At 35.4% G+C, this 13,537-nt stretch overlaps 1 protein-coding gene across 1 annotated transcript in view; it reads right to left on the bottom strand.

Annotated features, from left to right (window-relative positions):
- Window positions 1–1,016: 1,016 nt before the first annotated feature.
- Window positions 1,017–13,537, bottom strand: part of LOC134529174 (clavesin-2) — a 99,315-nt gene continuing 86,794 nt past the window's right edge. The window contains exons 5-7 of the mRNA XM_063363000.1: window positions 12,303–12,413; window positions 6,342–6,447; window positions 1,017–1,821 (exon numbers count right to left, since the gene is read on the bottom strand). Of these exons, the coding sequence (XP_063219070.1) occupies window positions 1,670–1,821; window positions 6,342–6,447; window positions 12,303–12,413 (369 nt within the window). The 3' untranslated portion in view covers window positions 1,017–1,669. The remainder of the gene's footprint in view (window positions 1,822–6,341; window positions 6,448–12,302; window positions 12,414–13,537) is intronic.

Below are 13,537 nucleotides of genomic sequence, written 5' to 3'. Positions count from 1 at the left end.
AGAAAAAAGTCTGTAAGGTGGTTGTGGGGGTAATATGACGCTATGTCCGCCCTCGTTCTGTATTATTAGAGACCTTTAAAATTCGCGATTTCAAATCCTTAAAGGATAGACTCCATGATCCTCTATGCACTCGTGCAAATTACATCTGCTGATTGGTTACCGACTCGTAACACCTGTTGACTGGAATGATCGTGATTCGCTAATTCACAGTTAAAGATTTTTCATTGGCCCAGAGTCCTTCAGATAAACTGTGGCCCAATCACTGAACCAAAATAATGTCAAAAGTATTTGCACTCTATCATATCGCGAAATGAATCCGCGAATTTTACAGGTCTCTATGTATTATACTTGCGTGGTTCTGTAACCAGGGACGCAAGCGCCCCTGGCGGTGCGCAGCTACGCTCACCACCTGCCCGGTCTCCAGCTGCAGCTGAACACTAAAGCCCGTGTCACACGACGGAAGGTTTCGTACAGGCTCCGCTAGGCGTACAGGCTTCGGCCTGAGACGCAAACAGGTCCCTTCCTAACCTGGACCCCTCCAAAACACATTTAGTTTTAATTAGGTTAGGGATAAAAATCTAATCGACGCCCTTCGACAACCTACGGACTTGGTCGACATCTCACAGGTGTTTGACTCCAGCTGCCATCTAGCCTTTTATTTCACTGATTATGAACCGATTGCGCGATTACAATATACCAAAATGTATTTTTTTTTTGCTGGCATTGAGAAGATTTTTAATTTTTAATTTTTTAGGTTCGCCCAACTAAGTATTACGTTATTTAAACTGTCTCCTTGCTTGGGTTTTACACGTTTGCCCAGCACACTCACGTTGCTGTCCTGTTCAGTCGCTGGGGAAAACTTCATCTCTGTCAGTCCAAGTCGTAAAGTTCTACAGCAGATATCTACGATCTTACATGCTTCTTATTCCATTGTGCCCATTGTGTATACATCTGTTACGGCTTACGTTTATGATTTCATAAATCTACGTCAGGAATTAGTCAAAGAAAACACAGAATAAAACATAGCGTACTGTTTATTGCAAGTTTTTGTGATTCGTTTATAGAAGCGTACAAGTGGTTTGGAGTACATACATGCACTGGTATGACTTACTGGTTTTAAGTTTTTCATTAAATACTTAGTAATAAGCAAAATTTATGCAAAATCTTACCAATAAAAATGGCGCATCGTTCAAAAAGAAAATACATTCAAACATATGACCACGTTAAAAATGACTTTTCTACGCGTACACGTCTTTCAACGTATTGGTTATTTTATCTTTACAAATATTTAAAATAAAATATTTTTAATGTAATATACTGGCTTTCTGAAACATATATGCATGTTTTACTCCATTTTCATTTTCTTTTTTTGTTGAAACCAAGTTATACTTCAAAGTGCAAATACTATAATATCTCAACCTAGTGTAATAAAAAGATTATAAAAACAAAGTGAATCACTTCTTAAATCAATATTGGCCTTAGGCCACACGAACATTCAGAACCTTCGTTCTCAACGAAAGAGTCTATAAAGAGAGCAAAAAAATAAAAATAAAAAACGAACTGAGCGCTTATCCATCGAGGAAGTAGGATAGCCCATTATCAATGTCATTACAATAACAGAGGGATTCCAAATAAAATGTAACGTAAGCGCTCCTTCATTTTCAACTCTTTAGTCGATAACCAGTTGTTTAAAAGAACCCTCGAGCCCAAACAGATCGTCGTAATTCTTTGGTTTTCCCGGTCGCCTCGATTCGTCAGTTTTAATATCTTCTTGCTCCTTGAACCAATCGGTGTATTCCTCCATCTTCTTAACCCACTTCTCTGTGAACACACACAAAATACAAATAACCAAACAATGTTATGACATGTACCTAATAAATGTCATCGATTAGTTATTTAAATATTTTGATAGCTTAGTAGTAACACCATTTAGAGCCATGCATACAAATTATACATAATTGTATTGTATTTATTTTCGAGTTAAGGTCACATTAAAAAAAATACTAAACATGTCTGTACATTTTACACTTGTTAATTGCATTCTAAATAAATGTACCGACATGTAGTATGTATGAAATACAAGTTATAAGTTATATGTAGAGACCTGCAAAATTCGCGGATTTTTTTCGGTGATAGGCTAGAATTCAAACACATATACCTCTTAGATAATTTTGCTATTGGCTTACTGTTCATCTGGACGAATCTTAACCAGTTATAAACCCTCAACCAAAGAAGGATCGAATCACAGACAAACCAGCTGAGACGACTTACAAGTCGGCAGCCAATGAACTTGCGTTATGTGCCCGAGTGTACAGGGGTATGTGCAGTCCATCCTGAAGGCCATCGAAACCGCGAATTTTGCAGGTCTCTAGTTACAAGGAAGCTGGGCGTTACAGACGGTGCGTTATGTGAGCCAGCTTAACAACGCAATCGTCGCCCGAGTGGGAGTCACCGCGCCCCTGACAGAGCAAGGCACTATAGGAGAAGGTATGTAGCCGGCGGAGTGTTTGCGCGTGACGTCATCATCGTTTAACGGCCGCCACTTCTCCAAATAAACTAATTAATGAACTAAAAGTAAATACTCTCGCTCTTTCAGCTAAACGCAAGTCAGTAACACAGGCTTTCAAGAAATGTGTTGCGCCGTAAAGTTAAATTTTATTGACGTGACAACGTCTAATAAATCGATGAACGCCAGCTGCACGCACGAAAAAGTGTGCCGTTACGCACATTGTCCCGTTACGCTGTGTCCCGTTACGCTCATTGTACGCTTGCGCCGCATCTATTTCTCTTCCACTCGATTAGAACAACCATCGATTTGACTTTTTCGAGGCACATTAAACTTGAAACACTCCCATTCGTTTCCTACTTTTCCTATCATCGTCCTATCCTTAACAGAATAACACAGAATGGAAGAAGTTAAATAGCAAACATGTATAAAAGTTATAGTTAAAATAATCTGTTCGTTACAGTAATAAACATATTTGAATGAATGAGTGCAAATAAAAGTAAATTTGTCAATTAAATTGTAGATTTAATTTCACTCCTTCTTTGTATCCATACAAAATAGTGATAATTCAATAAAAATGATTCAATTTTATTCATAAAAGTATGCAATAATTTCATCAATGTTTTGTTATGACGTCACGTTAAACTATCGTCCGTAAACCGACTTTACAGACAACCAATTTTTTTGACGTGACAACGTCTAATAAACCGATGAACGCCGGCTGCACGCACGAAAAAGTGTCCCGTAACGCACATTTCCCCACTACGATGTGTCCCATTACGCTCATTGTACGCTTGCACCGCATCTATCTCTCTTCTACTCGATTGGAACAACCATCGATTTGACTTTTCAATCATGTTTTCGTCGTTTGAATTATTAATATTATTTAATTTAACGATCGTCCACCGATTTTCAGCACAATCGGTACGGTTATTTAAAAGTAATGTTGAATTTGAAATAAATTTTTGTACAAACAATGGTGTTTTACAGTTACAGATAATAATTCAAATTACACCCGGGATCTTTTGCACAATGTTTTTTAAAAATATTGTAACACATTATAAATAGGTTTGGTGTATTTGGGATGCGTATTTATTATAAAATCGTATTATAGAAACGAAATAATATTATTCCCCTACTGTGCTGTCGTCTACAGTGACGAACGCGAACCGAACGAATCGTGCTATCTATCCGCGACTATTTCGTCGACTGTTCATAAAGTGAAGTGACAAGTTAATGTGGTTTTCATTGCTTATTACAACAACAATTTCGGCAATAAAGGTTAATTATTCTTGCATTTTAAAAATTTGATTAATAATATAATTTCAAGTATTTTTTCTTTTATGATTAAAATAAATATGATTCAATTTTATTTATAAAAGTATGTTTTGTTATGATGTCACGTTAAACTATCGTCCGTAAACCAACTTTACAGACAACCAATTTTATTTATATATTACTTTTTTAAAATTACGGTCATGAGTGTTAATAATTATACTCAACGGTATAGCAATAACTCGAACTTGATTTTAACTTTTTTTTAATCGGTTTAATTAATAAGCAGATGTAAAATATAAAAAAATTAAGCTATTTTATTGTTTTCTATAGTTTCCACAATGTAGTGAGCTTTTTTTTTGCTTTAAATTTTCAACAAAATTTTTAATTAAACACTGAATGTCAAATGACACTGGTATGAATGATAAGTAATCTTACATTAACATGTTGTTCACTGTTCGTATTATCGCTCTATTTAAGTGACGTTAGCGCCAGTTGTAGAGAGCATAAACTTCATGACGGCCTTCTTCTGTCCAACGTCATCAGCTAACATGCATCATACAAATTTAAATTTGACTGAAATTTACTGAAATATTTTGGTACAGATATTTTTAAATAATCCTCCGTTCACTTTATTGGTATATATATTGAACTATTTTCAATTATGGCCGCTATCACGTGATTGCGAAATTATTGGTTTGGCGTCATGGCTATGATTCGGATACCCCAATTCGTGGGTTTATATAATGTGCTGGAATATAAGACGGGAAGCTCAATCAGACAGTTCACAGGCGGTGGTTCAAGTGCCGTCATCCTCCTGAGTTGGCCTGACAGCAATGCAGCCAGCTCATCTTCAGTGTCTTGCGGGACGTATACCAGCCAGGCGTTTGGCATCGCAGTCTCGACAATTGAGTGCCGAAGAGAAGACTGGCAGAAATTCTCTCCAACAAAACTGTTCTGAATCGGTTGATATAATTTTATTTATTTTCATTATTCGCAAAGAAAGATCCATGGAAATATATTGCACATTTCATTAAAATTGTCCACTCATAATATGCATCAAATGTGATATGAAAGCTCTCTCGTTCTCTGATGTGTCCAGTTTTTTATTTTTCAAGTTTTTTTTTTTGCGAACTGAAATTTGTACAAGTATCAAATTTTTTTTATGACCTGTAAATATTTACTTTAAGCCTCAGTGCTGTTTATGATATTTTGATATTAATGACATCAATTTGAACATGATAAGCGTTTACAAAGAAAAATGAACACTCAGAAAAAAGTGCCTTTTTAGTTAAAATTCATATGCATAAATATAAGCATAAACGCACAAAGGTTCGTCACATTTACAGCAGTGTTATTATTAAAACAAAATTTTCTCATAACGTGTATAATCACAGATATCGATTGACATACATAACATTTATAGTTAAATACCTTGAGTTTTAAATTTTTTAAGAGTACTATCACTACTTTTTAATAATAGTGTAAAAAAATTAATTTGATATGCTATAAATACATATTTTTAAAGATGTTTAATTTAAAATGTACTTTAAGTCTAAAAATAAATAATCATGCAGCAATTTTTTATTTTTGTATTGTAACTATAAATCCTCAAAATTTATTTTAAATTTAGTAGGTAATATTTTACCTCATGGACATAGGTTTAAGTATTTTATAATATAAAGTATTATACTCTCAATGATAAATGTCGTATCCATCCTGTTATCATTTTAATCGTGAAGTAATCACGTCTTCACTCAGCGTTATTACTAGAGAATATGTAATATATATTTAAAAGTAGTGTTATGTACACTGTGAAACTATATACAATATGTTGAAAATAAATACATTATTTTTAAACACAATCAATATCTTATTTTTATGATAGTATCGAAAGTTGCTACAGTATTATTTAAATATATTTTGTTAAATAATATATGCTAGTGCTCAAAATATGTTAATGTTAGTCAATAAACATTATAATAACAACAAATAAATCAAAGAAAACAAAATACACGCTCCTATGATACACTTTTACACCTGTCAGCCAGAGAACCAGAGTAAACGATATAATTACTAACGTCAAACTTAAAGTGTGTTTACGACGGTTGAATTTTCACTAAAGTAAAGCCATGTACTTCTCGTTACAGAACCACTTAAGTTATATATATGTAATGATTTTTTAAAACTGAGTAATAATTTTACATATTATTTGTTCGTAGGCTTTCACGGCCATTGTCTGAAGTAGCTTGGCTTCTGGGTTGTAGATGTGACCTTGGCCAATAATTCACCGACGTTTCGGTCGAAATTGCAGTCGCCATCATCAGGGAGCAGTTACCTACCTCAACCGAAACGTCGGTGAATTATTCGCCAAGGACACGGCTACAACCCAGAAGCCAAGCTACTTCTTTACATATAATTTACCTGAAAAAAAGTGGGGGAAAAGTAAGCAAAAAAAGTTGATTTCAGGATATGTTGAGAAATTTTAAATAAAACTATAAAAAATAAAATTAAAAAATATTTAAAATTATTAAAAAATTAATTAAACATTAATTTATACCATGGATCGCATCCAGCGGGCCGGCGTAGCCCCCGTATTCTTCAGGAAGTATATCCTTGGGCACGTACTGGTATAGCGACTCGTAGCCGTCGGGATGAACAAATATCTGCAACAAATATTTCACAAAATTTAAACTACAACATAAACAAAGAAAAATTAACTTTCGAACGATGTTCACTGATCGGTTTATCATGAACTTTCACCTGCGAAGTGATGTGCTAGAAAACTCCACAAAAGATCAGAATTCGAAACTACAATTTTGTAAATTTACATTTAGGCCATCTACAGTGCATTTTTTTAACTGGTCATAATTGCTACGAAGTTGAATGGTCTTACAACTTAAAAAAAAAAAATAAAAAAAAATAAACATTTTAACCTTTGCTTATAAAAGCAGTTAGTAAAAAACATACTAAAAGATATATAAAAATTATTAATCATGTACCTATTAAATTTATATTTAGTCCCTGTATCTTATTACCGTACCAGTTTCGAACAATTGTTCTTACTAAGTAGCATTAAAAAAGTGAATATATACTTTAGCACAATTATTTTCAATAACGCTCCTTAACGGTGCATACTGTAGATTATAAAACTAACACATAACACTGTACTGTATTTAAAATGTAAGTGATAACTGACATGAAACGTTATATAGTTTATTTTAAGTTCTGGGTTGAATTAATAAACCTCGTGCATCCAATTAACTTTATACAGCGTGCTCACATTTATGTATTGTGGCGATTAAATTCTCTTCCTGGGGTTTATTTAGTGCAGTAAGTTTAATATTACGTTTCACGACAAGATCCAACCTAATACTACCTTACATAAACATGAATTATGTTAATAAATCCTGTCTCACTACATAATGATTGCAGACCATCGCTAAGATATTTAAAAAATGTGCGATTAAAATCCACAATATTAGTAAATAATAGTATGTCCGACACAAGGTCTAGGGTTAGATTGAGAATGGGATCAGCTATATTATATTGTGACGTCATGACGGCCATCTTGATTGGTGATGTCATCGTTGTACTTTTCGTTACGGTCACCATATTTTATTCTGAATTGTCTCCGTGTGTCCCTGATTATTCCTGCCAATATTTTGTTGATTTCTCCAAGTGCTCCTAGTCATTCATAGCGAGACTTCTGTTGGTTTTGTCCATGTGATCCTGATTATTCCTGGCAAGACATCTGCTGATATTATCCGAGTGTTTCTGGTTATTCCTAAGACAACAACTATCCCTGCCTGTAATTTTTTTCTGTAACGAGACAAGCAATTTTATTCAGAGTTTCGCTTACTTAGTAAATTCCTGTTACAAAATCAGCACTTACAGTATATTTTTTATCAGGTAAACTTCAGACAAATATATTGAAAATTCAGATAATTACTTTGCCATAAAACAACTGAAGAACGCTATCATGCAATTTGAATTTCCTTCTCCTTGATGTCTAGTGAAGCCCTCCTTCTCTTGCGATCGTTAGTGAGCATCCTGCATCCTACACAAAAAATAAATAATATTTACCTTTAAGTTACGTGTGGCAAAATCTGTTGGCAAGATTCGGAACTACTTGCGACACGTTTCTTGTATGAGATAAATTAACTCTCGCTGACGAAATATTAAAAATTCTATTTAAGTAATTGTTCCAATTTAAAATTCTCAGTTGGCATCTAGTATTCGTTTCGGAAGGAAAGATGGATCATGGTCCATTTCCTGAAACTGTAACGAAATAACACAGGTGTAAGTTCTGCAGAAAAGAATTTATCTTGAGAAAGAATGCTAGACAACACGAGAAGAAGACGGTGTTTAAAACAAGCTACGACAATTATAAGTTGTGTTCGGTGTATTAAGTTGTTTATACGAAGAGAGATCTTAATAAAACATGGCAGAACATGTAAAGTCAAGCCCTCTTACAAGATAAGAGGACAATGATGGAGATACTATTCTAAAAAAGAGTGTGCTGCATGACGACTATAATTTTCCTTCTCTTAAAAACCGTGATTATGAGCATAGCTTTCCTGTTCTCGACAAAGAACTTAAATTGAAGGATGTTGATGATTTAAGGAAGACTGCAGACAATGGATGTATCATTACAATGAAAAGTGAGAATACATTCAAGTCGAATTCAGGTAGATCCTCTTTACTTTGGACAAATTATGGACACTTAAAAATGAGCTTTTAGACGATTAAGAAGCTAACGATTTCGAATTCTTACAGTAATCCAGGTGAAGACAATGACTTCTACGATGATGGCGACAGAGACTCTGAAACTGGCGACAAGACCAAAGATTGTGATGAAGCACCTAAAGCTGGCAAGAGGGAAGACTGTGATGAAACCCTGAGACCGAAATGATGGATACGATGTGATAAAATAAATTATTCTGATCAAGCTTACGATGATGACTCGGATGATAGTGATCTTAAAAATATTAACAACAAATATTCAGGAAGATGACGATAGCAGAAGAAATTGATTATACATAATTAGAAGATCCTAACATGTTGGTCCATCGCCTGAGACTACTGATGGCAACGATTAATGGAGGAAACTACTCGCTCAACAAAGAAGTAGGCTTCATACTCACAGAACTTAATGAAGCTGGCTACAGACAATAAAGACTTGTTTCACTTGCATTCTATAAAATTGAAAAATAAATTATGTTTTTAATTTAAAAAGGGGTTGTTTTATTTCTCGAAATCTGTTTTCTATCTAAGACTGAGTTCTTGTAATATAACTTCCTTATTTGATTGAACTTCCAAATGTGCTTCCTTTTTTGATTGTGCTTCCAAATATGCTTCTTTTTTTAAATTTTGTTTCAGTTTCTGCTTCCTTTTCGTTTATTGTCCTTACGATTTTGCTTCCTTTTTTCTTGTGATTCCTTTTTTATTGTGCTTTCTTATTTATTGTTCTTCCTTATCGTTGATTGTGCTTCCAATTGTGCTTACTTTTCATTGATTGTGGCTTGTTGAGTTTGTACTCAGGACATGATTGGTATAGTGGTTCGGAGATGCCTGGTCTAAACACCTGACATTGAACATGGCCTGTTTAAAATGTTCGTCGAGTATCGTCGGTAATTACCTCTTGGTTCGGAGACGCTTGGTGCATGACTTTGTACATGACCTGTTTAAAATGTTCGCCAAGTATCGAAAAAAGAGGGTATCGCAGTTCCGATTCACTTGGACTTTATGAAGATTTCTGTTTCTTATTATTCGTGGTGATGTCTTTTTTTGTGGCATATTGTCTGGGTTCGACTCTGGTATATGCACTATAAAATTTTTCGGGGCGAAAATGTTACTTTGGCAGGCTAGTGTTCTACTCTCTTTCCGTTTTTCGTTCTTTGAAACCATTACAACATGTACTTTTCATGTACTGGATTATGATTTGACCCATGTTTTTGCGTATTGTCGCGATGGTCGGTGCGTTGCGTGCCTCGAGCGAGCAGTTGGACTTCCAAACGCAGCTTCTGCTAGCTTGCAACTCTCGCACGTAGGGTCAATGTTATTTGCAGTTGCCAGTAGATGTGCTTCGTCCGGGCAGACTCTGTCCATGGCCTTTAGAAGTTTAAATAACTTTATGGTTAACGAGCTTCACATGTATTGAAAGTTATTTTGTACGCAAGGCAGAAATAAAATACAATGTTGTTATTTGGGTACTGAACACGTAGTCCTTACCACATAGGTGACTGGCACTTGCGTGTGTTTGTGTGCTAACTACTTTCTCCCCTGACTTGTTTTTTCACGTGATATTGATAGTTTTTTTTTATATTTTGTATCCCAGAATTTAGAATGTTAAGTATATAATTTATCAAATTAACTAACTCTTTACTGCCCAGTATCAAAATACGGACAGGAATCTTTCGAATTATTCAGTAAATTAGTTGCTGATTTTTTGATAAATTTTGGAGTTTTTTTCTAAATTTCTAGGTCAGTAAATACGAATTTACAAGATGGCAGCGATTATGTCATAATCAGCTTACTGGAGACTGTTAGATGAGTAACTTTAGCAGTTTTTAGGATTTTAAACATGATTTATTAAATAAGTGGTTTTTACCTAGAATAAACATTTGTGCATCGGTCAAGGATCGAAGCAAGCACTGTAATCGATTGAATCAATCATTATATTACTGGGTGATTTTTTGATGATTTTAAGAGTTTTTTCCCCAAATTTATAGCTAAAAAATTATAGAATTTCAAGACGGCAACCAAGATGGTCGACAAGACATGGCATCTGGCAATAAATAATTACTGCACTCTAGCAGGTAAAAATTAAACTAATATGGCAGCAGCACCTTCTAACAGACGAAAAAATACGTCGGATTCACGATGGCAGCCTCCAGAAGAAGAAAACAAGATGGCCGCAATGACGCCATACTGGCTGATGTAATATGTATCTGCCTTGAAATTAGTGGTGGGCGGTCAGTCTGCCGGAGGCTTCTGTGGAGGAAGGATACGTCACCATTTTTAATCGAATGACCTCGTCGGGTCATATCCTAGTAATATTTATCAAATTTATGATCAGAATTAATTAAGTATCTTTTTTATAAATTTAAAATTTTTTCCCAATTTTCTAGCTTAAAATTGCGAAATTTCAAGATGGTGGCCATACCGAAAAGTGTAACATTATAGAATCCAAGATGGTGGAAAGTTCTAGAATTCAAATTGGCGGCTGAGGTCAAGTAATTCAAAATGTCCTGCGTGAAATAATAATTCAATATGGCGACCGTAACGAATAGTGCAACGATGACATAATCATTAAAGATTTCTGCTGTGACGTCACAACCCAATATGACGGACCTCATCCTCAATCCTGACCGTGTACCCTGTTTTTGGACATATTATTATATAAGTTACGTATCACTCACAATTATTAAAGTATTCAATTGTATTCCATACTGTTTACCATTTCATAAAGTTTCTTAAAAGAGATTTTAAATTCAATGAAAAATTTTTTAAAATAAACTCAATTTCATTTTCAAATGTGTACTTTTTTAAGACAACAAAAATTAAATATTAATAACAAATATGAAGAAATTTGTTTAAAAAAGGCAGATACAAATGAATAAAATATCTACAAAAATATGTTCAAAAACCAAAATAGAAAAGGTAGGACATAAAACACAATAGTGTTAAAAAGGTTATTTCAAATAGTATTAAATAATTTTGTCAATTTTGTTTAAGTATTGATGTAAAAACTTTCTTATGATTGGTTTTTAAAGAAAAATAAATGTCTGCCAACCAATCTGAATGTTTTTATAGGCTTACCAGGATTTGCCAAAAGTGTCACTCTACAACTAAGTGAATTATTTTTCTAGTTAATAATGTGCAAACCTCGTTGACAGGGAGATCAATAAAGGTAAATTAACGCACATGAATTCACAAATCAAGAACAATGTCGGTAACAACATGCCACTGGTTTTGACACGGAGTATCCCAGCGCTTGGCTGGAGCTATTTCGGCAAGGTAGGATCCTGTCGAATATGGGTCCAGCGTTTTACCAGCGTTATTCGAATACGAATATATCGATAAACACCCACAAGTCTGGTAAACATCGGTTTAAACCTTTTAAGAAACGCGTGTGTGTAAAAATAACAGCACTATGAAAAGAGTCATTACAAAGGCAGTTCTCTTGCGTCTGGCAGCGAGACAAACATTCTTGTACAATGCCCATTAATAGAGACCGGAAAAATTCGTGTATTCGTTTAACGATATGCTAGAATCCAAACAACTGTACCTTTATATTGCTTCTGCGATTGGCTTACAGTTTATCTGAAGGATTTTGAGCCAATGGAAAACTTTCAACCAAAAAAGTATCGAATCACAAGCGTCCCAGTTGACACGTGTCACGAGTCAGTAGCCAATGAGCAGGTGGCATTTGTCTGAGTGTGTTGGAGATTGTAGAGTCTATCCTAGAAGTCATCGAAAGCGCGAATTTTTCCGGTCTCTACCCATTAATATTTACCCGTTTGCGAATTTTTTCCTTGAGGAAGGGTTTCGCAAAGTTGATGATGGTGTCCACGAGGGGCGACACGTTCACAACGTGAACTTCCTTCAGTTTGACTGGATACGCTTCCTGCAACAACAGTAGTGACACTTGTCACACAGTACACATTTGTTTATCGTCATGCATAGTTAAAAAAATCAAATATTTCTAATCCATCGCCTAGTTAACTTTAGAATTAAAGCAAATTGTATTCATATCAAAAAAAAAAATTCCGTTTACACTTGTTCTCATCTTTCAATAGAATAAATAGAATATTTTATGTAGTAAATTTGTTTCATTTTTCAGGAACACTAAAAAATCGATTATTTTGGTTTACGCTAGGAGCATAGTTTTTTGAAAATACTATATAAAATATTAAAAAGTATAATGTGAGAATAATTAATACAATAAAATATAATTATTAGCTTGTTTTATTGTTTGATTCTGAGCGTGTAGACCTGGGATAACACCAGTGAAAGCCGCGACGCACCTAAAATTCTCACGGCAGAGTGATTCCACGATGATTTAACAATGCCTTCCGCTCTATGTAGGCGAACGTTCCAGCCAAGGCCCAGTATTGTACCGGGGAAGGAAAAATTTTCCACAGTCAGAAATTTCCTTACCCTGCCAGCAATGGACCCAGAACGTTTGGCCTATTACCCAGGAATCCTAGTGAATAGACCGAATAACTGGACATTACAATTACATTACTTGAGGGACAGCTTCGAACCAGACGCCCTGTGGCGCCCTGTGCGACTTGAGTGGTGTCAAGTTAGAGCTCTTTGGAGGGCGGAGTGGAGATCTGATGTGTTCACAGATGAGAGCCGTTTCTGTCTCGGTGCCAGCGATGGGCGTAGGTTGGCAAGAAGGAGGCCAGGCGAGCGCTCGAAACCAAGCTGTCTGCGGCGTCACAACACTGGACCTGCACCAGGAGTTATGGTCTGGGGGGCGATTTCCTTCGACAGCAGGAGCGCGCTCGTCATTGTCCCAAGAACCACGACAGCGGCTTCTTATGTCAGACTGGTGATTGAACCTGTTGTGCAGCCATTCATTCACAGTATTCGTGAGGGTATTTTCCAACATGACAACGCTCGTCTTCATACCGCTGCTGTCAGCCAACATGCCCAACAGAGTGTCGACCAGTTGCCTTGGCTTGGGAGATCACCAGACCATTCCCCCCTTTGAGCACGTGTGGGACATTATGGGAAGACACA

The sequence above is a fragment of the Bacillus rossius genome, chromosome 2 (assembly GCF_032445375.1).
Source record: "Bacillus rossius redtenbacheri isolate Brsri chromosome 2, Brsri_v3, whole genome shotgun sequence".
Taxonomy (NCBI): Eukaryota; Metazoa; Arthropoda; class Insecta; order Phasmatodea; family Bacillidae; genus Bacillus; species Bacillus rossius.
The sequence above is the reverse complement of the archived record's forward strand: the minus strand, read 5'-3'. Positions and strand labels throughout refer to the sequence as shown.